This window comes from Lithobates pipiens, unplaced genomic scaffold (genome assembly GCF_037356315.1).
Source record: "Lithobates pipiens isolate NorthernLeopardFrog02 unplaced genomic scaffold, aLitPip1_a1.2 Scaffold_16, whole genome shotgun sequence".
Classification (NCBI taxonomy): Eukaryota; Metazoa; Chordata; class Amphibia; order Anura; family Ranidae; genus Lithobates; species Lithobates pipiens.
In genome coordinates, this window is record NW_027507748.1 from 271,316,474 (window position 1) to 271,343,706 (window position 27,233).

The 27,233-nt window shown below is 42.9% G+C and overlaps 1 protein-coding gene across 3 annotated transcripts in view; it reads left to right on the top strand.

Annotated features, from left to right (window-relative positions):
* ITPR3 (inositol 1,4,5-trisphosphate receptor type 3) overlaps window positions 1-27,233 on the top strand; it is a 406,280-nt gene that overhangs the window by 121,854 nt on the left and 257,193 nt on the right. For all 3 annotated transcript variants that reach the window (XM_077481406.1, XM_077481407.1, XM_077481408.1), the window contains exons 14-16: window positions 24,868-25,009; window positions 25,361-25,522; window positions 26,651-26,823. In XM_077481406.1, coding sequence (XP_077337532.1) covers window positions 24,868-25,009; window positions 25,361-25,522; window positions 26,651-26,823 — 477 coding nt within the window. The remainder of the gene's footprint in view (window positions 1-24,867; window positions 25,010-25,360; window positions 25,523-26,650; window positions 26,824-27,233) is intronic.

The following is a 27,233-nucleotide window of genomic DNA, read 5'->3' on the forward strand; positions in this document are numbered from 1 at the left end:
CCCCCCCCCCACCCCTCACCGCCCTCCGGTGCTTCTACCAACTCGCCAGTACGATCAAAGCCAGAATCTTTTATTTTTTTATTTCAGGCTTCCCAGCCTAGAGGTGAGATGTGGGGTCATATTGACCCCCAGATTTCACTGTAAAGAGGACCTGTCATCCCATATTCCTATTACAAGGGATGTTTACATTCCTTGTAATAGGAATAAAAGTGATCAAAAAATTTTTTTGGGGGAAAAAAATGTCAAACTAAAATAAATAAAGTAAAATGAACAATAACATTTTTTTTTATTTTTAAAGCGCCCCTGTCCCCATGTGCTCGCATGCAGGAGCGAACGCATACGTAAGCCCCTCCCACATATGAAAACGGTGTTCAAACCACACATGTGAGGTATAGCCGTGAACGTTGGAGTGAGAGCAATAATTCTAGCCCTAGACCTCCTCTGTAACTCAAAACATGTAACCAGTAAAGAAAATTTAAAGCGTCGCCTATGGGGATTTTTAAGTAGCGACGTTTGGCGCCATTCCACGGGCATGTGCAATTTTGAAGAGTGACATGTTCGATATCTATTTACTCAGCATAACTTCATCTTTCACATTATGCAAAAATTGGGCTAACTTTACTGTTTTTTTTCTAAGCACAAAACTGTTTTTTCCCCCAAAAAAACGCGTTCGAAAAATTGCTGCACAAATACCGTGTGAGATAAAAATTTGCAACGACCAACATTGTATTCTCCAGGGTCTTTGCTAAAAAAAAATATATAATGTAGGAGAGAAATGTCAGAATTGTCCTGGGTGCTCCAGAACGCCTGATGGCGCTCCCTGCATTTTGAGCCTCTGTATGTGGCCATGCTGTGTAAAAGTCTCACACATGTGGTATCGCCGTACTCGGGAGTAATAGCAGAATGTGTTTTGGGTGTAATATGTGGTATGCATATGCTGTGTGTGAGAAATAACCTGATAATATGACAATTTTGTGGGAAAAAAAAAAGGGAAAAAAATCTTGATTTTGCAAAGAATTGTGGGAAAAAATGAAAACTTCAAAAAACTCATCATGCCTCTTACTAAATACCTTGGAATGTCTTCTTTCCAAAAAGGGGTCATTTGGGGGGTATTTGTACTTTTCTGGCATGTTAGGGTCTCAAGAATTGAAATAGGCCGTCAGTACTTCAGGTGTCATCAATTTTCAGATATTGGCGCCATAGCTTGTGGACTCTATAACTTTCACAAAGACCAAATAATATCCACCAATTTGTACTTATTTTTACCAAAGATATGTAGTAGTATAAATTTTGGCCAAAATTTATGAAGAAAAAATTACTAATCTGCTAAATTTTATAACAGAAACGAAGAAAAATTCATTTTTTCACAGAATTTTCGGTCTTTTTTCTTTTATAGCACAAAAAATAAAAAACTCAGAGGATGATTAAATACCACCAAAAGAAAGCTCTATTTGTGTGAAAAAAAAAATTTCATATGGGTACAGTGTTGCATGACTGAGTAATTGTCATTCAAAATGTGAGAGCACCAAAAGCTGAAAATTGGTCTGGTTATTAAGGGTGTTTAAGTGCCCAGTGGTCAAGTGGTTAAGTGGCTGATGTGGCTTAAAGGGGTTGTAAAGGTAAATGTTTTTTCACCTTAATGCATTCTATGCATTAAGGTGAAAAAACATCTCACACTGCCGGCGCCCCCAGTCCCCCCGTTTTACTTACCTGACCCCTCGAAAATCCCGCGCTCGCCCCCGCCGTCCTCTTCGCCGCTCAGCCTGGCCGCTGATTGGCTGGAGTGGATGGATTGAAAGCAGCGCATCCATTGGCTCGCGCTGCTGTCAATCACATCCAATGACGCAGCGCGCCGGGGGGCGGGGCCTTGTGATACAGCGAGCGGCTATAGCCGCCGGCTGTATCACGGGAGCGCGCCCGCAGTGCTTCTCACCAATGCGAGGGAGCTCGCATTAACGTGAGAAGCACCTGCGGGAGGAAGCTGAGACAGCCGCCGAGGGACCCAAGAAGAGCAGGTTCGGGGCCACTCTGTGCAAAACGAGCTGCACAGTGGAGGTAAGTATAACATGTTTGTTATTTTAAAAAAATAAAACATTTTACTTTACAACCCCTTTAAGCATACAGAATACAGCATTAACACGCATTTAGCCACGTCAGGCGTTTTTACAGCTTATTGCTGCTGCTACAGAACGTGCAGGACCTGGGTTTTATTTACAGCTTGAAAACGCCTATGCCACTTACAGCTCCTAAAAGCCTATGTGTGCATGGGCACAGAATAACACGGAGAGGCACTTTTTTTGTTTACAAACGGTCTTTATTAAAGGTTATTGAAACATATACAATAAAAAGGTCAATCGGTACAAAAGTAATCAAAGAGAATAGCATACAATGTAACATCAATAAATCCTTGATACTCTGATATGACAAAGAGTGGTATGCTAATCCCAACCAAGAGAACTCATAGGAAAATTCCGCTGAACCCTTGCACCTCATTGAGTGAAAATAGAAAGAAAAACCAAACAAAGTAAAGAAAAAAGTAAGAAGAGAAAAGAAAAACTAAAAAGAAAACCAGAATGCTACCACAAGTGAATGTCATCAAAAACCTTCATATACCCTGCCATTAAATACTGTGCTCAGCCGGACTGTCAGGCCTTGGGGTTATCCATTGCAGAGAAGTCCAAACGGACCATTTACGATCAAAAATCTGCATGGAGTCTTGCAAAGTGTGGTGTAATCGCTCCATGAGCTTAATCGACTCCATGCGTTGCAAAACTTGTTCCCATGGAACCACCGGGGATCTCCAGTGCAACGCCACAGTCCAATGAACTGCATTGACTAGTGTATGGGCTAATTTCTGAGCCGGGGGAGTTAGTCCCGGGATGTCAGCAAATAAAAGGCCAATCCGGCACGTGATGTCAATATTAGAGCCCGTAACCTGGAATAATTTATCAGCGACCCGTTGCCAAATGGGCTGCAGTACCCCACAGCCCCAAAAGATATGGGAGAAGGAGCCCGGCTCCGGACATCCACGAAAGCAGCTCCCCGGGACCAGTGGGCAAAATCTATGCAGCCTAGCAGGGGTATAGTACCATCTAGTGTGCAGTTTTAATGCAGTTTCCCTGACCGCCAACGATTTCGTGCATTTACGCATGTTTGAAATCACATCTTCCCATTCCTCCGGGGTCATTTCGAAGCCAACCTCCCTCTCCCAACCCAGCATAGCCTGTGATTTAGCCGGTAGCTGCACCTCTCCAAGAGAACGGTACAACCAGGAGATATTTCCCCGATCCCTAGATGAGGACTTACAAATCCTTTCAAAATCATTAGGAGGGGGAAGCCCCCCCTTCAAGTAATGAGTGGCGTAGAAATGCCGAACCTGCAGGTATTTATAAAAATCTTCTCTGGGCAACCCGAACTGCTCCTGGAGAGAAGCAAAGGTACAAAACGGCTGTTCTTGGGAAAGGGCCTCAAGGGTAACCAGGTCTTTCTGAGACCAACCCTCAAAGCTCTCCGGTGCCGAAAAAGCCGGCGGGAATCTAGGGTCCCCCAAAAAAGAGGCCAGGCCGGGGCAGGGTGGGCACAGGGCATATCGCTTTTTGTATAAGGACCAGAGTTGAAGGGATTGTGCTACCACTCCATTCAAAGTGGCAAATTGTTTGGGGCGAACCCCATCCAACCACAGAAGGCCCGGGAGGTAGAAAGGGTTCACCGAGGATCTCTCAAATTGAAGCCATGAGACCGTACCCGGGGGTTAATGCCACTGCGCCAGCTGCACCAGCCTGGCCGCGAGGTAATATAACCATAGATGAGGGAGCCCCAGACCCCCACGGACCGCTGGCCTGAAAAGTAGCGTCTTGTGCAGTCTAGGTTTTTTGTTTTGCCAAACGAACCGATTGATCTCTTTCTGTATACCATCAATCGTGTTCCGGGAGACATATAGAGGCAGTGCTCTGAAAAAAAATAAAAGCTTCGGGAGGATAGTCATTTTGATAGCCTGGATTCTACCCATAAAGGATATCCGATAACTATCCCATGATCGCAATAATTGTGTGACCTGGGCAAAGGCTTTGGGATAATTTGCATAATACATTTTAGGTAAGGAGGCAGCCAACTTGATACCCAAATAGGGCAACGAGTCGCAGCACAATGTAAAACCAAAGCTCGCCTGTATACCTGCAAGAGTGGCATTGGGAATGTTAATAGGAAGGGCCGCACACTTAGCAAGATTGACGCCCAGACCAGACATGCCATGGAATGAATTCAACAAGGGGATCAGATTCGGTAGCGAGACCACAGGGTCTGATAAAAATAATAGTACATCGTCTGCATACATACTCAGTGTGAAAACCTGATCCCCCTTAGAATACCCCTTAATATCTGGGTGTAGACATATCGCCCTGGCAAGCGGCTCCACCGCCAGGGCAAATAGCAGGGGGGAGAGGGGGCAACCCTGCCTAGTCCCCCTGCCAAGCGGAAAATAGTCAGAGGAACATCCCGGGAGTTTAATTCGGGTGCAGGGGCGATGGTACAGAGCCCTGAAGCCGTGCACAAAAGCCCCCCCAAACCCAAACCTAGACAGGACAGATTCCAGATAAGGCCAGGTGACGCTATCAAACGCCTTATGGATATCTAAGCTTAGCAGTAGCACCTTTTTAGAGAATAAATTGGCGTCCTGAATAATATTAGTGGTAAGACGGATATTGTCTGTAATTTGGCGAGAAGGGATAAATCCGGTCTGGTCTGGGGATATCAGAGTGGGGATAATATTAGAAAGTCTATTTGCCAATAGGCGGCCAAATATTTTCAAATCATTATTAATAACCGAAATTGGTCTATAATTTTGGGGGAGGGAGTGGTCTTTGTTCGGTTTGGGGATCAAGGACATGTTCGCAAGAAGCATGTCCTCGGGGAAAGTGTGGCCTGTTAAAACATAATTAAACAATTTCGCCAAATAGGGAAGTAGTTGGGGTGAAAATTTTTTATAATATATAGAGGTAAAACCGTCTGGACCAGGGGCCCTAGAGGGTTTCAGTGATGAAATGATTGTCTGGAGTTCCTCCGTACTGCAAGGGGCATTCAAAGCCAGAGTTTGCTCCTCAGTCAGGGAGGGGAGGGGAAGGCCATCAAGCCAATCCTTAACAGCTAGACCCGGCGTGGGGGTCGGGGCTGCCAACAAGTCCTGGTAAAATTTAGAAAACAGTCCCAAAACCTCTGCCGGATGAGATACCAATTCGCCCCCTGCGTTCCTGAGTTTGTAAGTGTGTGGCGGTCTCATAGTAGCATTCAACTTCCTGGCAAACATCGCAGAAGCCGAGTTACTGTGCAATAAAAATTTAGCCCTTGACCACCTCAACGCCTTCTCCGTCTGCCCAGAGAGAAGTGTGTCTAGTTCCGCTCTTTTAGTCAGGATCTGTGCGAATATGTCAGGGGAATGGGAGTGGCCATGAGTGTGATATAGTTTCGCTAATTCTTCAGTAAGTCTGGAGATGTCATGTAGTCTCTGTTTCTTCTGCGTGGCCGCTATAGAGATCAAACGACCCCTGAGGACCGCCTTATGAGCGGCCCAAAGGGTGGAGGGGGAGATGTCCTCAACGTCATTTAAAGTAAAATATTCCTTAATGTGCTCTGCAATCTCCGCCACCAGGGCCGGATCCGAAAGCATAGAATCATTAACGCGCCACGAGGCCTGGGATGGGGCTATACCTATATGTGCTACCGAGAACGACACCGCCTGATGATCCGACCAGGGGCACGGGATAATACAAGCCTTAGATGAATTAGCTAACAGTACCGGAGTGCTAAATATATAGTCCAGTCTGGAATAGCTGTCGTGAGGATGGGAATAAAACGTATAGTCTCTGGCACCCACATTATGGGCACGCCATGTGTCAAGTAGTTGATGGGAACCGAGCAGACGGACAAGGGATCTCGGAAAGGCATTAGCAGTACTCACCACACGGCTTCTATCCAGCTTAGAATGTGCCACCAAGTTGAAGTCGCCACCTAACAATAGATGGGGGGAAAGGTATCTGTCCAAAATCTGGAAAAAAGAAATAAAAAAAGATGCCTGCGAGGTGTTAGGAGCATAAACATTAGCCAAAGTGATCTCCTTACCATTCAACAAACCCTGCAGGATGATAAATCTACTATAGGGATCTTTATAGACGTGTTTAACCTCCAACCTAACTGAGTTTCTAATAAATATAGCCACCCCCTTAGATTTCGAGCTAAAAGTGGTGAAATAATGTTGCCTGTAATGTCGGTCAAAGAAACGAGGGTGATTAGTTTCAGAGAAATGCGTTTCTTGTAGAAACAGTATATCCCCCCCCCATATGTCTATAATACCGAAATGCTTTCCTACGCTTATGAGGAGCATTGAAGCCCTCTACATTATGGGAGATTATTTTAAGACCCATGACAGGAGGAAGGAGAACGCTATTAATAGGCACAATAACAGTATACTAAAGTACATTTCTGGATGGCAGGGCACCCAATACCAAACTGAAGATAAATTCACATGTGGTAAAAGAAAAGACAATAAACTAAAAAAACATTTGAAAAGAAAAAAAAAAAACCAAGCATTAGTGAAACACCATGGCTTCGGGGGTATACCAAAGACAAAACCAAACTTGTGGATACCCCCGACAAAAATAACATCAGTCATCAGTCAAGTGGACTCTAAAGTCCAATGCTCTATTCCGTAGGCACTGTCAAGCTAAAATGCAGTGCGATTCCAGATCCCAGGATCCAAAATCCGGAGCCCGAATCTTGATGGCAGTAAAGACCGGGGTCACCAGGCACTAAATAGAAAGAGCAGGGGGACACCTAAGCGCGAGCAGTGAGAGTAGTTCTGGTGAAAAAGGCGCCAACCATTCAACAGAAAAATAAAACAGGGGTGATCGAAGCATATATCAAAACGGGAATACGAAAAAAAAGAAAACTAAAAATCTTCATGAAAACCGGGGAAAACCGGTAGCATAACTGGTAGCGCTACAAAAAATTCTCAGAAGAGGGAGCTCACTAATCCGGACGATCTTCAAAGGTGATCACATTTGCAAGTCTCGGAGCTCTTGACGCTGTCGTCTGCGGTCCCGCTGTGGAGACGGGGTAGCCCAAATGGGCGAAGGACGAGGGGTAGAAGGAAGCCTCTGAGGTTGCTCTGGAGCCAGCAGGCCGAGTTTGATAAGTAACTCCTTGCCGCCTTGCAAAGTGGTGACCGTATGGGTTGTTCCATTGTGAGGGACTTGCAATTTGAAAGGAAACCCCCAGCGGTACCTGATTCTCGCCGTTTGCAGAGCCGCTGTGACCTCCTTAAGATTCCTTCTCTTTTCCAAAGTTGCTGGGGACAGGTCAGGGAAGATTTGAATTCTCACTCCATCTAGCTGAATATTAGGGGTATTGCGGGATGCACGCAGAATTTCCTCCTTGATGAGAAAGTCCTTAAGGCATAATACAATGTCTCTAGGCGGCTTATCCTCAGGGGGTTTGGGCCTCAAAGCCCTGTGAATCCTGTCACAGGCAAATGCGGTTTCCGGGGAGTCCGGTAAAAGTGACATAAAAAGCCTCTTAATGGAAGGAAGCAGATCCGTTATCTGTTCCGGAACCCCTCTCACCCTGAGGTTGTTGCGCCTGTTTCTGTTGTCCAAATCTTCGAGATTGGCCTGCAGCTGAGTAACAGTATCTGAGATGGAGTCATAATCTCTGCGTAGATCCGAATATGCAAGGTGCAGTTCATCATGTTTGGCTTCCAATAAGTCCGTCCTCCCTCCCAGCGCTGCCAACTCCTGTGTCAGAGTGTTAGTAGATTTATGAAGTTCCACTTGGAACTTATTAGCCAGCTTTTCGTACATGGCAGTGAGGCTAGCATCTAGCTCTGCCTTGGTGAGGTGTACAGCGTACTCACTGGATGGTGCGGTGGACGCCGGAGGGAGACTTGGGCCTGGCGTGACTGCCGAAGCCTGCGGAGGCTGGGCGCCATTTTGCGACATCCCGCTCTGTTCCCTCGTCCGGAGAAGGTAAGTAGTCAGGGACTTCTGAGTAGTTTTCCCACGGTGAGCTTTACGTGTCGGCATGCACCTCTGATTCCCCAAGGGGTGTAGGCTGTAACCGATCGAAAATGCAGGCTGAAATCCCCTCGGGGAGTGATAGATCTCTCACGGGTTCACGGAGCTCTCACTCCATGCGTCCTCTCCTCACCGCGCCGCGCATGCGCCCCACGGAGAGGCACTTTTAAGCCGTAAATAAATGTCTGATGCTCCTAAAAGCTTTAGGAAAAGGGACCTGTGTGCATGAGGCCTTACGTGTCCTGGGAAAAAATGCAAAATCTACCTGTTCAGAAGCAAATGGGAAATAAACCTCCTTAGTGCACTCATAGTACACAGTTGTCACAGCTCGGGAGCCCCTGCTCCCAATCTCAGTAAAACCCACCCGTTCTACAGTTTTTTCTCTGAATGGAGAAGAAGATAAAGTATCTTTTTCTACTAGCTTGGGGGAGGGGCACATGTAAAAAAGGTATGTGTATAACAATTTAAATACAGATTAAATAGCTAGATCAGGGGATAAAGGCTTGATCTAGGATAGTGTCAAGGGTCTGGGTCAGAAGTCTTAGTTTAGTGTCAATATTAGTATGTTATTAGAACAAAAACGAATATATGCACTATTTTTTCATGACCTTAATACAGGTAACAACAATACACATATTGTTTATGGTATTACTACAAATGCCAGGAATAGGAGGATGTATTTTATTATTTTTTTATTTTAGTTTTGGTGGTGGGTCAGGCTAATGGCAAATAATTTACTGCTTCATTAGTATAGGCTTACCTGTAGGTAAACATTTACAAGCAAGGTTTACAACTGCTTTAAAAAGTGTTAGCTGGAGTTAACCTGGCCATACATGGATAGAAATGTGTCTGGTTCTGCAGGAACCAGTCAAATTCCAATTTATGTATGGCCACTGTGGTTGAACAGAAGTTGCTGTAACGACTGAGTGAGAAAGCACCAACAGGGTGGTTGAACAAAAGTCAATCAGTCCTGCAAGCTATAGACTGCAGCACTGATCTGTGTATTCTGACAGTGGTGGAGTCTTCCTGCTGTCATGACACAGCAGGGAGGATTCCTGCATCCATATTGAATGTATGAATGGGGAAATTGGGTCAGATTTTTTCATTCAACCTGCTGGTTGAACAAAGAAAACTGACCCATGTATGGCTAGCTTTAAAGCCTAGCACACAGGAACAGATAATTGGATGAAAAATACCACTTTTGTTAGTACACAGCTGATCACGACAGTTAGTCCAAAATTATCCAAAGGGACGAACACAACACTTTTACTGGTACAATACCAGATCATACGATTTTCTTTTAATCAGTATGTTTTTTGTCAGAAAATACAATATAGTACATTGAATTACTTCCCAATTTTTATTCTGCCGTACGAGAATTTTTGTAACTTTAGAAACCTCTTAATTTCCGATATAGAGACTAGTAGTTAAAAAAAAAGGGGTATAATCATTCATCCGATAATTTCATCGTGTGCACCAGGCTTAAGCTTTAAGTAGTTTGTTTTTTAAAGTTCATGTAAATCTTCTAGCCCATCTAATAATGGCCAAACTTAGATTTTCATATGAATGTTTTTGGAAAATCTTCTACATTTGATATTACTTGCAGAAACTTTATGAATGTCATTTGAAAGTACTTAAAAAGTTAGTTTGCTTTTAACATTGGATTTTGGAATTGTAATTCGAAATGTAATTTGCAGAATAAAAGCCACCTACACTGTTAATTTTTTTTTTCTTAACGAATTAATTTTATTCTGCTCCTTTGAATTTTCTAGTCAACATGGTTGAAAACAAATGTTGATTTGACCCCTTAAACGATTAGAAAACGAAAAGATTTTTCTGAAAACAGATGTTTTTGAACAAAATTCTACTAGTGTATAGCCAGCTTAACACTACCCACCCCAGACAATGCTGCTGTCCAAGGGTTTCTCTGTTGCTCCTCTAATAATGGCAAAATTATTCGGCCCCTTTACTTTCAGTGCAGCAAACTCACTCCAGAAGTTCAGCGAGGATCTCTGAATGATCCAATGTTGTCCTAAATGACTGATGGTGATAAATAGAATCCACCTGTGTGTAATCAAGTCTGTATAAATGCACCTGCCCTGTGATAGTCTCAGGGTTCTGTTGAAAGAGCTGAGAGCATCATGAAGACCAAGGAACACACCAGGCAGGTCCGTAATACTGTTGTGGAGAAGTTTAAAGCTGGATTTGGATACAAAAAGATTTCCCAAGCTTTAAACATCCCAAGGAGCACTGTGCAAGCGATTATTTTGAAATGGAAGGAGTATCAGACCACTGCAAATCTACCAAGACCTGGCCGTCCCTCTAAACTTTCAGCTCAGACAAGGAGAAGACTGATCAGAGATGCAGCCAAGAGGCCCATGATCACTCTGGATGAACTGCAGAGAACTACAGCTGAGGTGGGAGAGTCTGTCCATAGGACAACAATCCAGTCGTACACTGCACAAATCTGGCCTTTATGGAAGATATCCATAAAAAGTCTTGTCTAAAGTTTGCCACAAGCCACCTGGGAGACACACCAAACATGTGGAAGAAGGTGCTCTGGTCAGATGAAACCAAAATCGAACTTTTTGCCCACAATGCAAAACGATATGTTTGGCGTAAAAGCAACACAGCTCATCACTCTCAACACACCATCCCCACTGTCAAACATGGTGGTGGCAGCATCATGGTTTGGGCCTGCTTTTCTTCAGCAGGGACAGGGAAGATGGTTAAAATTGAGGGGAAGATGGATGCAGCCAAATACAGGACCATTCTGGATGAAAACCTGTTGGAGTCTGCAAAAGACCTGAAACTGGGATGGAGATTTATCTTCCAACAAGACAATGATCCCAAACATACAGCAAAATCTACAAAGGAATGGTTCACAAATAAATGTATCCAGGTGTTAGAATGGCCAAGTGAAAGTCCAGACCTGAATCCAATCGAGAATCTGTGGAAAGAGCTGAAAACTGCTGTTCACAAACGCTCTCCATCCAACCTCACTGAGCTTGAGCTGTTTTGCAAGGAAGAATGGGCAAGATTTTCAGTGTCTCAATGTGCAAAACTGATAGAGACATACCCCAAGCGACTTGCAGCTGTAATCGCAGCAAAAGGTGGCTCTACAAAGTATTAACGCAAGGGGGCCGAATAATTTTGCACGCCCCACTTTTCATTTTTTTATTAGTTAAAAAAGTTTCAAAAATCCAATAGATTTCGTTCCACTTCACAATTGTGTCCCACTTGTTGGTAATTCTTCACAAAAAATAAAAATGTTATATCTTTATGTTTGAAGCTTGAAATGTGGCAAAAGGTTGAAAAGTTCAAGGGGGCTGAATACTTTCGCAAGGCACTGTAGATAGAGGAGCCATCCTAGGACAGGAAACGTGTCACCAGGTGAAAATATGTGAAAAAGACTAAAAATAGAAAACCATTGCAACCTCAACATCTAAGGATTGATAAGCTGCATTATAAAATTTTTGTGTTTTTGGATTTAGATTTGCCTTAAGGCAGGAAAATCTTGCTGTTGGAGTTTTCAGCCTATATAGTCAGGGGCTTACTGAGCCCACAAAACTCCATCTGTAATATAACTTCTGGTTGGTTCTTTTTTATATATTATTAATCCTACCACATCTACTTTAAGGCCCCTTTCACACTGGGGCGCTTTGCAGGCGCTGAAAAATGTCCTGCAAGCCACATCTTTAGAGCGCTGTAGGAGCGGTGTATTTACTGCTCCTAAAGCGCCCCTTCCCATTGAAAACAATGGGGCAGCGCTCCAACCCCGCTTGCAAAGCCCTGCTGCAGCAGCACTTTGCGGGCGGTTTTAACTTTTCGGCCACTAGCGGGGGTTAAAACTGCCCCAAGAGCAGCCGAAATGCACTGCTAAAACGACAGTAAAGCGCCACTAAATATAGCGCTGCTTTACCGCCAGCTCGCCCAGTCTCTGTGTGAAATGAGCCTAATTGTGGCATATCCTACTATATAAAGTGTATTTTTTAGTTTTGGATAGAGTGGTGGGAGCTTACAACCCCTGTCAGGTTTATATTGCTGTCTGTGTCCCTGCTAAGGAGATTCACTTTCTCTGTATGTCCTAGTGATCATTGTTACCCAGAACAAAAATAAGGGAAAGTCCAAAATGTTGAGGAAGCTGAGAGAATTCTTCCACTGGGGACATTTGTTCTGATAAATGCTGTCTAAGCCCTTGTACACACGGTCGGAGAATCCGTCGGAATGTGTCCTATCGGACCGTGTTGTCGCATAATCCGACTGTGTGTGGTATGCATTGGACTGATTCCGTCGGAATATCCGTTGGACCCAATTTTCCAACTTGTTGGAAATATTTCCCGACCAACTGGTTCGATCGGACATACTCTGATCATGTGTAGAGAATTTTGATGGGACCAAGTGCCATGCATGCTCAGATCAAATTCCTACATCAAAGCTATTGGCTACTAGCCTGAACGTAGTCCCATCGTAACGAAATTACCTCATCATGTTCTGAATGATCGGATTTTTTGACAACTTAGTCCGACCGTGTGTATGCAACAGTTTCGGACAAGATCCGACGGACAAAATCCGACGGATTACCGTGTGTACAGGGGCTAAGAGGGGTTTTCCCTCACTTTGGAGAGATTTTTTCTGTATGCAGATGTCCAAAATAACCTAAGAGGGGGTTTACCTGTTAGACCACTTTAACTATTCTCAGAAAAAAAGAATCGTTTGTACAAATTTTTCCATTTTGGCATATGTTACCTTGTCCTTTCTACAGTTATTAGGGTTGGATTTCCTAAAGGGAAATAGGCTGTTCACTTTGTAAGAGAAGTTGTATTTTTCAAGGAAATTTTCCTCAGAGCTTAGTGAATGAGGGGGAGCTCTGCTGACTTCCATTGTACAATCATGGGCAAGCAAAATTCCCCAAGGGCCCCCCTTCCCCAAGGCACCCCCTATGTTGAGGGCACGCGGCCTGGTACGGCTCAGGGGGGAGGGGGGGCGCTCGCTCGCCCCCCCCTTTCCTGGCCGGCCGGGTAGCGCGCTCGGACAAGGGTCTGTTGTGGACTTGGGAAGGACCCCCACGCTGATTTTTTTCGGCGTTGGGGTTCCCCTTTAAGTCCATACCAGGCGGCGGGGCCAGCGACGTCTCCTTCGCGGGCCCCGCCTGCCTGGAGACCCGCTCAAAATGGGCGGACTTTTCTCCGGGCGGGAAAAGTCCGCTCATTTCAAAAGTATGGCGGACTGGCACACACACGGCCGGATTGTCCGCCGAAATGCGAGTCCGGTGGGAAGATTGGTGTGCAACATGGCCTGGTACGGCTCAGGGGGGAGGGGTGGGGGCGCTCACTCGCCCCCCCTTCCCTGGCCGGCCGGGTAGCGTGCTCGGACAAGGGTCTGTTGTGGACTTGGGGGGGACCCCCACGCCGATTTTTTTCGACGTTGGGGGTTCCCCTTTAAGTCCATACCAGGCGGCGGGGCCAGCGACGTCTCCTTCGCGGGCCCCGCCTACCTGGAGACGCGCTCGAAATGAGCGGACTTTCCTCCGCGTGTGTGGGCGAGTCCGTTCATTTCAAAAGTAGGGCGGATAGTACGGCGGACTTAGTACGCCGTATTAGTCCGCTGAAAAAGTGCCGTGTGTGGGCAAGTAGCCCATTCAGAAAGTCCGACAAACAGTCTGGCGGAAGTCCGCCAGACTAAGTACGTCGGACATACCGCTACGTGTGTACGCGGCTTTAGCCTATTTGCAGTGTGAATGGAATGCATAAGAAACAATTGTTTCCTTTTTGTCCTTGCCTTGACAGACATTTTACAATGCAGTAAAACATTTATCACTGCACATAGAGAATTTCCCTAAGGGCTAATTCACACTATCTTTCTATTAGGCTGCCCACCTTTGAACCCTATCTAAACTTCAATTTTCCTTCTTTGCAGTGATGTCTAAAACTATACTTTTAATGGGACCTTACAAATTATTTATCCATTGGCAGTCCTACACTAGCATCACATTTTAATCTTCATTTTTAATGCATCCCAAGATTTAATTTGACATTTTGGAGCTGCTGCTTGGATTTAAGTGCTGTTGATTAGTTTAATTTTAATCAATATATCCAAGTCTCCAGCTCTATTTTTGCCCAGCTATACACCATGTAACACAGAGCAGGTAAAGCCATTACCACAGCCTGGATATATAAGCTCACATTTTTCAACATTAAAGTACATATGCAAATCAACTGCCCGTGATGACATTTTTTATAGATCTGTTTGTATAATGATACCATTCTGCTGAGTTTTAGTACTTCTACTTTATTTTGTGTCTCATAGCAAAACTGGAAACATTATATTCTCTTTCAGTAGATCATTAATAAAAAGGTGTAAAAAATAGGGCTCAGTACTGATTTGTCATCCACCTTTTCTAGCTTCAGCCAATTCTTGTACAATCATCTTTTGCTTCTGTCATTTAACCGGTTTTTACCCATCTGAATCTTCCTTGCCATCTGCATTTTCTGTAGTAGTTTGTTATGAGGAATAATATCAAATGCCTTTGCAGAATCCAAACACATTAAGTCAGCAGCATGTTTATCATCCATATTTGAACCTTACTTCCCCATAAAAACAAATCATGTTAGTTAATCACGGCCCATCTTTTATTCCATTTCTAATATTTCCACCATTGTATATGATCTATTAGAATAACTTCAGATGACTTACAAAACAATAGTCAGGATTACTGATGTATAGCTTTGCAATTTTAGGTTTTTACTGTTCATAAATAATGGTAGCAAAATGTGTGACAGCCTTGTGGAACTGGATCTGTTAAGCGAAAGTCTAAGAACATAAATTAATGTAAATGGAGGGGAAAAGATTATTGGTTTAATCTTTCTGCAGCATACCAATAATTAGTATTATTTAGCTTTCCCATCTGTAGTTATTATCTTCTGTAAATTGAATTTCATTGTGACCTTGCATAAAAGGATACATGCGTGCTTGTTTTAATATGTGAACCAACTGGACTGTAGCTTAGATGCAATTCAAAGACATGAATTAACATTTAAATGTAGACATATACCCAGGCTAGGGGTCACAGCTAGAAATGTCATCTTTGCTATATGTCATTGTCCAAAGACACTGTAGACAAATTCAGGCGATATACCTTTCTGCAGGATCAAGCAGGCTAAATAAATGATTATATAAAATTTGGTCTGTATTGTTATAACTTTGGTAATTCACAGTCAATAATACCTTGTAACTTTAGGCCCCATGCACACAGGGCATTTGCTCAGCTCTCCTGAAATGCCTTTCCTCTGGGCTGCAATGTTTTAGCAATAAAAACGATTGACGCGTGTAAATGCATTTGGATGCATTTAGGGGCATCAAGCCTTTTGGCCTTAATTCATTTCATTGGGCAGAATAATAATCGATTCTGACCAAAAGCAGCGTTGTTGACGCTCACTGTTGCATGGATGCTGTTTCTAAAATACTATTTGGAAGGTTAAGTGTTAAAGGGCTGAGCACTGTCATAACAAAAGTGTATTGGTGGGCTCTTTCCTACCTCTTCCTACTAAGTGTAGTAATAGGATGTGTAGGATAAATAGCACCTTTTATCAGTGGCTGATTTGCACAGCCATTTATTGAATTGTTAAACAAACCCTTATCTGCTCTGTGCACATTTATGATAAAACAATAAGCATCCGTTTACTACGCAAACACAGATAACAACAAGAATGGGAACAGCCCTGTGTATATATAAGAGCTTGAGTGCTCTTTGCCATTAATTCAGTGCAGTCTGCTTTATTGTGCATAGATCATCATTTTACTACTTGCGTCCATATATCCAGCATAGTTTTAGAGCAGCATGCTCATTGCTGCAGCACACAAGTACAGTCGGATCCAGGTCACTGAGACAATGTGGAGGGTGCTGGATATAATTAGAATGTTCTTACCCCGAGGTTCTGTTCTAGTCTTGTCCTGTTGAATGCACAGGATATCTCATGTCTGCTATGAAATTGTGTCTGCTGATCCATCTATGAATGGTAAAAATTCTTTATAGTCCACACCCCAGTGACTTCATCTCTGCTGTCTGAGACATGCATATTCTTTATAAGGTGCATGCAAAGCAAGGATTAACTAGAACCTACCCAGTTTGCAGCGACAGTAAATTCTGTTTTTCTCTAATCCCTTGTCATTACTGATCTCCTTATGATCACTCACGCAATATTTACATTATTTTTTTTTATTTAGGTAGCAGTGTTCTGTAGTCCATTTCAGCAGTTTTTTCCAACAAAGATGTCTTTGTATGTAGCCGTATTTTTTTCCTGCTTCCTTATTCAGTATCAACAAAAATTAGAGCATTCTCCGGTACTTTCAACCGTTGGGCCATGAGCCAGATCTTGTGGATTGAGGAAAAATATAAAAAGGTTCTTGAGAAAGTAGAGTGGTGGTGGACAGCAGGCAGCCTTTGGGTCACACTGTGCCAACTGGCAACCCTCCAATCCTGGACTTGATTCTTTCTCACACAAAGCAGCAGCATCTATACACTTTATTCATCAAAATCGTCCATGAATCTAAATTGGTACACATTGTCCATAATATTGAGAACAGAGGAAGCTGGCTGGCCGGAGGGGAGTGTAGGAAGAACAGCTGTAATGAGGACATTGCTATCTGACACTTGACTGCTAATGCAAAATATGACCTCATTGTAGTATCCACATGTGTATCTGAGACAATACTGTGGAGTGTTGAATTACAGTCTTACCAGTAGCAACAGATGAGAGAAGAGACTTTACTAGGAAATAATAATCATGATCTAATTTTATTGGGGGAATATGGCTCTGAAAACATGCCATGCAGTGTTGCAAAATATGTAATCTTATGTAAGTCTATTAGTGGTAATGAGCCAGACTAGTGTCATTGTGGAGCATGTTTGAATCATAGCTTAAATGAAAAAAGTATCCATAAAAGTAAATATTTTAAGAAAAAGTATTGTGTATTATTTTAGTGGGGACTAACATTTTTTTTTTTTTAGTAAGATGAATATGAAATATTGTACTTGAGTGTTTTGTGTTCTTTTCTATCAGCAGGAGGAGGTCAGTGCTCTTTTAAATGTGTTTTATGGGCTGCACTTATCTGCTTTGCTGAAAAAAGCCTATTGGTGACAGAGCTGAATAGTTAAAGCTAACATTTACGCACCACTTAATTTTTAGTCATAGAAGTCTTTTTCACTCCCCCTCCAGACTTGTTTCCTGAAATGGTTCCTATATGAAGTGTCAATCAAAGAGAACCAGTCTGATAGAAAACAGCTTCTGTTGTACTATATCTTTTGAAAACACATAATTCTCTTTGAAACTTGTGGCTACATCTATATTAATTACTATTTGTAAAATGAAGTGTATTTATACATAGGAAAAAAGGAAATAAATAGAATAAAAAAAGATATTAACCCTAACACACAACCTTTTTTGAGGCTTCCCTTTAAGTCCAGGTTGACATTGCTGCAGGTTAGAAATTTATTTCAAACCAGCAATGCAGTTCGACTTCAGGGGCGATTTGTTAGACATCTGTGCGGGTTTATGCACAGATGTATATTCAAATCACCCCCGAAGTCGCCAAAAGTAGTACAAGAACTACAATTGGAAATGGATGTTGCGCGGGACGAATCCGGACAGTGTCATTTCCTGACATGTCAAATTGCATGCCAAATCGGCCTAATGTGAACATGGGCTTAAGAATGACTTCTTTTAAATGAAATTTAAATGGAAGTTCAGTGCTTGCATTTTCTGACAATTTATATATTATCAGTTAGGGTGAGAGTTGCAGACAGGTGGCATGAACTGTATTGGACTAACTTTTGTTTACCACTAACCAATATTACACAGATTTAATCTTCAGCTCTGAAGAGGTCTCCATCCTTAAGCCTAGTACACATGATCATAAAATTGGCCAAGAAATACAAAATAGCGAAAATATCACGACAGTTCGTCTGAAATTATCTGAAGGGATCAACACAAAAAAATTTCTCGTACGATAACAGATAGTACAATTTTCATTTAATCAGTACAGTTTTCATCCAAAAACACAATACAAATACAATGCAATACATTACATCACTTCCAAATTTTTATTCTGTCGTACGAGAATTTTTGTAACTTTAGTAACTTCTTAATTTTTGATATGGAGACTAGCATAAAAATCCGATAATCTCATTGTGTGTACCAGGCTTTAGGTTCCCTTAAGATACATGGTCTTGCTTGGGTAAGCACACATTGCACTGTAATTTTAAGATAACATTTTGCCACCTGACCGAGTTTGACAGATGGCACCAGCTGTCAAATTTTCCCATGTAGGTAAATGGGATTGCACAGTAGCCATGAGGAAAATGCTTGGCTCACAGTTAAAGCACGGTTCCGCAATGTGAATTTGCCAGTAAATGCTTGCACGTGTTTGCCGTGTCTCCCACATGGCTTCTGGCAAACTGCAAACTGGACTTCTTATGGCTGTCTTTCAACAATGGCTTTCTTCTTGCCACTCTTCCATAAAGGACAGAATTGTGGAGTGCACAACTAATAGTTGTCATGTAGACAGATTCTCCCACCTGAGCTGTGGATCTCTGCAGCTCCTCCAGAGTTACCATGGGCCTCTTGACGGCTTCTCTGATTAATGCTCTCCTTGCCCAGCCTGTCAGTTTAGGTGGATGTCTTGGTAGGTTTGCAGTTGTGCCATGCTCTTTCCAATTCCAGCTGATGGATTGAACAGTGCTCTGTGAGATGTTTAAAGCTTGGGATATTTTTTTAAAACCTAACCCTATTTACTAATTAGGTGACTTCTGAAGGCAATTAGTTCCACTGGATTTTAGTTAGGGGTATCAGAGTAAAGGGGGCTGAATACAAATGCATGCCACACTTTTCAGATATTTCTTTGTAAAAAATGTTGAAAACCATTTATCATTTTGCTTCCACTTCACAATTATGTGCTACTTTGTGTTGGTCTATCACATAAAAGCCCAATAAAATACATTTACGTTTTTGGTTGTAACATGACAAAATTTGAAAAATTTCAAGAGGTATGAATACATTTTTTAGGGTACTGTAGAGCGTTCCTTTACATTAGGCAATATGCATAAGTTATCCTTTAGGTTAGACTGTATGCTCTGTAAATCTTTTTTTTATTTTTTTATTTAGTTCTGAAGAATTAAAGTGAAAACTTTCCTCTATTCCTATCTCTACCCTCCTCCTAAAACCTTAAATCAAACCTGGTAAAAAAGACAGCTTAAAATAGCGCCTGTAAAGCACTTGAAAAAAGCCTCTCATGCCACCCAAGTGCTTTCACACTGGGGCGCTGCACTTGCAGGACGTTAGTAAAAGTCCTGCAAGCAACGTCGTTGGGGCGATTTGGGAGCGGTGTATACACTGCTCCTAAGCCGCCTCTGTCCATTGAAATTAATGAGCAGTGATGCCAATGCCCCTGCAAAGCACTTCAGCAGTGCCACAACATGGATGTTTTTTTTTGCCCGCTAGCAGGGGTTAAAAGCCCCGCTAGTGCCCGAAATGTGGCACTTTACCGCTAACCTGGCCACGCTACAGTGTGAAAGGGGTCTTAAGGAAAGTGCCTTCCAAGAGAAGATGTACTATGCCCCCCTCTCTATTTCAGCCCTGCAGACCCTGGCTGGCAATATACTGATAAGATTTATTTAAAGCGATATTAAAGCAATTAAAGCATTGTTTTACTCTTTTTTAAAATAACAAACATGGTATACTTACCTGTTCTGCGCAATGGTTTTGCACAGAGCAGCCTGGATCCTCCCCTTCTCAGGTTCCATGCTGGAGCTTCTGGCCCCTCCCTCCTGCAAGCTGCTTGCTGTGGGGGCACCCAAGCAGGCACACTTCTGAGCCATGGCTCTGTGTGTCCATTCACACACAGAGCCGCGACTTGGCCCCACCCTCTGATCAGCTCACGGTCAGCGATTGACAGCAGTGCGAGCCAATATGTTCCACTGATTTTCAAAAATATTATGGGCTAAATTAAATAACGAGAAAAGATGGGTTAATATATGGGTTAATATAGAACACATAATGGCTAATACACAATTAGGAAGGAATATATGGATACCACCACATTATAGGAGAGTGGGAGAAAATACACACACATTGACACGGATAGTATTGAAAATTTGGGACGCACTACACAAGAAAAATAAACGGAAATATAATTCACCATTGATGGCACTAAAGGAAAATAATTTATTTGCACCGGGGAAAAGTTTGATAGGGGGTAATTGGATTAAAAAAGAAAACGCACAACTACGTGATAACAAGGGGGGAACATTTGCACCTTACAATAATTAAAGATAAAGAAAGATGTGCTGGAAATTAATGAATGGAGATATTTTCAGCTCAAACACTTCATAGCAGCACTTCCTCACCCAATAAGAGACAGTAAAAGAGCTAGCAGAAGATAGCGGAGGAGTCCGGCGAGAAGACCCCCGAAGACGGAAGACCCCCGGAGCTGTGCAATAAACTATTTTAACCCTTGTGTGTTGTTTTTTTTTTATTTATTTTTTACAGGTGAATGGGTAGGGGTACATTGTACCCCATACTCATTCACATAGGGAGGGGGGCCGGTATCCGGGGCCCCCTTATTAAAGGGGGCTCACAGATTCCGATAAGCCCCCCGCCCGCAGACCCCGACAACCAATGGCCAGGGTTGTCGGGAAGAGGCCCTTGTCCTCATCAACATGGAGACAAGGTGCTTTGGGGTGGGGGGGGGGGGCGCGCAGCCCCCCCTTCCCCAAGGCACCCCCCATGTTGCGGGCACGCGGCCTGGCACGGCTCAGGGGGGGGGCGCTCACTCGTCCCCACCCCCTTTCCTGGCCGGCCGGGTAGTGTGCTCGGACAAGGGTCTGATGTGGACCTAAGGGGAACTCCAGGCCGATTTTTCGGCATAGGGGTTCCCCTTTAAGTCCATACCAGGTAACGGGGCCAGCGACGCCTCCTTCGCTGGCCCCGGCTACCTGGAGACGCGCTCAAAATGAGCGCACTTTTCTCTGCGCGGGAAAAGTCCGCTCATTTCAAAAGTACGGCGGACTGGCGCACACACGGCCGCACTGTCCGCCGAAAAGTGAGTCCGGGGGACAGATTGGAGTGCAAAAATACTTTCTTAGTCCGCCGTACTTTTGGGTAAGAAAAGTCCGCCGGAGGCTACACATGGGCGGATTGTCCGGCGGACTTGAGTTTGCCGGACTTTTGCACCGGATTGTTTGATCGTGTGTATGCAGCATAACTCACATTGATACATACACATACTAGAGCCATTTTAGACAGGAGTCAATTAACCTACCAGCATGTCTTTGAAGTGTGGGAGGAAACTGGGGTACTTGGAAGAAACCCACACAGGCACAGGGAGAACTTGCAAACTCCGTGCAGGTAATGCCATGTTTGAGATTTTAACCACTTCAATACCGGGCCATAGTCAAATGACGGCCACAGATGGGATCTCCCATCCTGGGTGGACCTCATATGATGGCCTCAGTATTTCGCCGTTCCGCAACGCAGCGATCGTGGATGAGCTGTCTCCCTCGGACACAGCCCATCCCTGATCTATGGGATTTTCCTCCCCATCGACCCCCCCCCCCCCCCCCGATACATGTGACCGGCCGTGTCCAATCACAGCCGGTCACATGTACTATGCCGTTATAGGGCTCATGCACGCGCCTGGGGCGCATGCAGAGTGCCGATCGGTGATGCGGCTTGTCACCCTGACACAGCCCAACCCCCGATCGCAGTAAAGAGCCAATGAAATTGGCTCTTTACCATGTGACCGGCTGTGTCCAATCACAGCCGGTCACAGAATGTAAACAAACCGCGGTAACGAGATGTTACCGGGTTCTCCTCCTCACACACTGATCGTGTGTGAGGAGGAGATTGCGGTAACATCTCGTTACCGCTCAGTGTACACACCAATCACACTGATTACCCCCCCCAATAAAAAGGACCTGTCACCACCCATCAAAGTACCTGTCATCACTCATCACAGCCTATCTGAGTACCCGAGTACCTGTCAGCCCATCTGAGTACCCGAGTACCTGAGTACCTGTCCCAGCCCATCTGAGTACCTGAGTACCTGTCCCAGCCCATCTGAGTACCCAAGTACCTGTCCCAGCCCAAATGAGTATCCGAGTACCTGTACCAGCCCATCTGAGTACCGGAGTACCTGTCCCAGCCCATCTGAGTACCCGAGTACCTGTCAGCCCACCTGAGTACCCGAGTACCTGTCACAGTCCATCTGAGTATCCGAGTACCTGAGCACCTGTCAGCCCATCTGAGTCCTCGAGTACCTGTCCCAGCCCATCTGAGTACTCGAGTACCTGTCCCAGCCCATCTGAGTACCCGAGTACCTGTCCCAGCCCATCTGAGTACCTATCCCAGCCCATCTGAGTACCTGTCACATCCCATCTAAGTACCTGTCACAGTTCATCTGAGTACCCGAATGCCTGTCACCAGCCCGTCGGAGTACCCGAGTACCTGTCACCAGCCCGTCGGAGTACCCGAGTACCTGTCACCAACCCGTCTGAGTACCCGAGTATCTGTCACCAGCCCATCGGAGTACCCGAGTACCTGTCACCAGCCTGTTGTAGTACCCGAGTACCTGTCACCAGCCCGTCGGAGTACCCGAGTACCTGTCACCAGCCCGTCAGATTACCTGAGTACCTATTTGCAGCCCATGCCTCATAGAATACACATTGGGGTGTTTGCTTTCCAAAATGGGGTCATTTTGGGGGTATTTGTACTTTCCTGACATTTCAGAGCCCCATTGTCCATTTTCCTGGTGCTCCAGGACCTTCAAAAATGTGATAGGTAGGAATGAAATGAGATGTGTCATTTATGCTCCTAGAACGCCTGAAGGTACCACTTCCATGTTGGACCTCTGTATATGGCCAGGCTGTGTAAAAATCTCACACATGTGGTATTGCAATACTCAGGAGGAGTAGCAGAATGTGTTTTGGGGTGTAATTTTTGCTATATACATGCTATGTGTTAGAAATATCTTATAAATGGACAACTTTGAGTAAAAAAAAAGATTTAAATTTTCTTTCCACGTTTTCTGAAGACTTGTGTAAAAAAAATTAACCACTCAAAAGACTCATAATGCTTCCTAGAATATACTTTGTGGTGTTTGTTTTCCAAAATGGGGTCATTTCGTGGGTAATTCCATTGTCCTGGTGCTCCAGGGCCTTCACAAATGTAATAGGTCATTAGGAAATTAGAGGTGTCATTTATGCTCCTAGAACACCTGACGGTGCTCCCTGCATGTTGGGTCTCTGTATGTGGACATGCTTTGTAAAAGTCACACACATGTGGTATCGCCATACTCAGGATGAGTAGCAGAATGTATTTTGGGGTGTAATTTTTGCTATGTACATGCTTTGAGTTAGAAATATCTTATAAACTCACCAGTTTGTGTAAAAAAAAGTTTTCATTTTCTTTCCACGTTTTCCGAAGACTTGTGGAAAAAAATTAACTGTTCAAAAGACTCATTATGCCTCATAGAATATACGTTGGGGTGTTCGCTTTCCAAAATGGGGTCATTTTGTGGGTAATTCTACTGTCCTGGTGCTCCAGGGCCTTCACAGATGTAATAGGTCGTTAGGAAATTAGAGGCGTCATTTATGCTCCTAGAACCCCTGACGGTGCTCCCTCACTTTTTGTACTCTGTGTGGCCAGCCTGAGTAAAAGTCCCACACATTTGGTATCGTCATACTCGGGAAGAGTTGCATAATGTATTTTGGGGTGTTTTTGGAAGAATGCATATGCTGTGTGTGAGAAATAACTTGTTATTATGACATGTTATTATTTGTAAAAAACAAAAAAAAACATTCTTCTTTTTCCCAAGAATTGTGGGGAAAAAGTTCAACGTCAAAAAACTCACCATGACTCTTACTAAATACCTTGGACTGTCTACTTTTCAAAAAGGGGTCATTTGGGGGGTATTTGTACTTTCCTGACATTTCAGAGCCCCAAGAAATGAGATAGGCCGTCAGTGCATCAGGTGTGATCAGATGTGATCAATTTTCAATGATTTGCACCATAGCTTGTAGGCTCTATAACTTTCAAAGAGACTAAATAATATCCACTAGTTTGGTTTATTTTTACCAAAGAGATGTAGCCGTATAAATTTTGGCCCAAAATTTAATAACACTTATGCCGCAAAAAAAAAAAAAAACAAGTGGTGATTAAATACCACCAAAAGAAAGCTCTTTTTGTATGAAAAAAATGATAAAAATGTTGTTTGGGTACAGTGTTGCATGACTGAGTAATTGTCATTCAAAGTGTAAGAGCGCTGAAAGCTAAAAATTGGTCTGGTAAGGAAGCTGTATAAATGCCCTGTATTGAAGTGGTTAACCAACGACCCTAGTCTATTGCTGGCAGGCGGAAGTGATAGCCACATAGCCACTGTGCTGCTTGTGGGTTTACTCATGAAGTTGCTATATTACATCTCTGATACTTTGATTCCTCCCTCTGTGCATGACATGTTGGGGAGAACAAAGCAGTGTCTTTCTTTCAAGGCACCCAAGCCATGTGTAGTTATAATAGAGTACTATTTGTATTGTTTTCCTTTACATTTTATATTGCTGCCTTAAAAGTGCTAGAAAATTATATATATTTTTTTTTAAAAGGGCATTTATTGTAAGTGTGCATAAGTAAGAACATAGCATGAGAAAATTGACAAAAATGATATTTAATGTATGCACTTCTTATTTATGTAGCATTCTTTGAGTAAAATTTGGTACTGCTAGTTAATGGACTTTTTCTTTTTCACTCTGTAGATTTGCCATTAAGCTTTTAGAAGATCTGGTTTTCTTTGTAGTGGATATTCCCAACAATGGTCAAAATGTGCTGGATGTAACAATCACCAAACCAAACCGAGAACGGCAGAAGCTTATGAGGGAGCAGAACATACTTAAGCAGGTTAGAATAATTAAGAGGAAGAGGGAGACTCTTGAATCAGTGATGTGCTTCACTTGTTTGCTAGTTTTCTATTTTTTTATTTCAAATTATTTTTTTCAATTTTTTTTCACTTTTTTTATTTTGGAAGTAAATGTATGCATTAGATTACTTTAAACTGTTACTTATTAAAATTTTCTGTTCTTCCTTGCCTTCTTGAGTGATGATGAGTTATCTCATGTTAAATTTGTTTTACTTTATATTAACGGCTGTGTTTGGGTTTTAAATAGCATCTGTAGCTAAAAAAAAAAATGCAGAAAATGTTAACAGCTGATTTTTCTTTATATTTTCTGCATTAAAACCCCCTGTTTTCAGATATTTGGTATCCTAAAGGCGCCATTCAAGGACAAAAATGGTGAAGGTCCGCTGCTCAGACTAGAAGAACTTTCTGACCAGAAAAATGCTCCATATCAGTATATGTTTAGATTGTGCTATCGAGTGTTGCGTCATTCTCAGGATGATTACAGGAAGAATCAGGTATGGGATCTACATATCTAACAAACGTGCTACACAGTAATATTTATAAACACATTTGTTACACATGGACACATTCGCTGTATTTGTAAAGCACATTTATCCCTGGGTTGAGTAACATTCTCAAGCATTTGTCAGCATTCCTTCTTTAATGATAATTTTTGTATTCCTCATGCTATGTTTACATCATTCACTGTACACATTTTTATTGTACATATGCAAGTTGGAGAATCATTACATCTACCAAAGGATTTGAAAAGATTTGCTTACTGGGTCAACTGGTAGGGGGGGGGGGGGGGGGCTCAAACTACACATACTTAAAACAAAATATCTTGTTTATATTTTTAGCTGAAAGGATAGCAATTTCTAGATTGTGAAAATCTTTGTCTATCACGTTTTGCGCTGATAAATGCAACATTTTCATTGGTTAATGGTAAATTAAAAAAAAAATTATGAAAAATAAAATACATTTCAAAGTTATTCAACAAAACATTGGACTAATGGGTACAAAATATACTTACCTAAGCTCGATCTTGGTCCAGTGATGTGCACGAAAGCAGCAGCTCTCCTGTGTCTCCCCCTCCTCATTGGCTATGATGCAGCAGCAAGAGCCATTGGCTCCTCATCCTGTTAATCACAGCAAGTGAGGAGGAAACAGGGGGCCAGGGCTGAGCTGTACTTTCTGTGGATCGGAGCTGCTGTGTGCAAAACTATTGCACAGAAAAAAAAAAAAAACTTTTACAAACAATTTGAAAGAAAAATATGTAACTGTTTAAAGAAAACAAAGAAGTTTAAAGAACTTTAAAAAAGATAAGCCCCCATTTTAGCTGTCTTTGGGAGAGCTACTTCTTTTTTTGGGGACCCATCACAAAGCACTCCCCCCCCACCACGTGATGAAGGAAATGCTTACTCTAATCAGCAACACAGTGGAATGGACACTTATAGCTTTACACAGCGTTCATGATAGTATTGGAAGGAAACGAGAGGCAATTTTCCTTTTCCTTATTCTAACATTTTTAAATGAAATTAAGGCAACCCCTCAAGTCAACCTTTATAAATATGCTCCTTTTTCTGTTGCTGTTACTTAACCTACATTCCCCTGTGCTGTTTTTATTTGTTATTTCACTATAGGAACACATAGCCAAGCAGTTTGGTGTCATGCAGTCTCAAATTGGCTATGACATTCTAGCAGAGGACACTATTACTGCCCTGCTACACAACAATCGTAAACTTTTGGAGAAGCACATCACAAAAACTGAGGTAGAGACATTTGTTAGCCTTGTGAGAAAAAATCGCGAACCACGGTAAGTCACCTTTGCTATGCGGCGAGATCTTTTTCAGTCGAATTCTGTTTTTATTTAGTAGAATGTAGTTATATGAAAAAGGTACATATAGAGAATGATCTGGAAATGAGCTGTCACAGAGTTAGTCTATATGTATACAGGGCACATGATTAAAAATTTATAAACAGAGGTTACCTACAGTGAAATTTACATTTCAGAATGAGCAGTGGATCCAGAGATATAGGGATAAGCTATATGCAAATCTCAACTCTTCCTGTAAAAATCTAGTTTGGCTCTGAACCCTCTTGCCCCAACTTCAGCCTCTTTCATCTCTTTGGATCTGCTGAAGGTTTTGACAAAATACAGTTTGTCTGCACATTGTCACTAAAAATAAAATGAAATAATAATATTGTGAAAATAAAATTGTGATC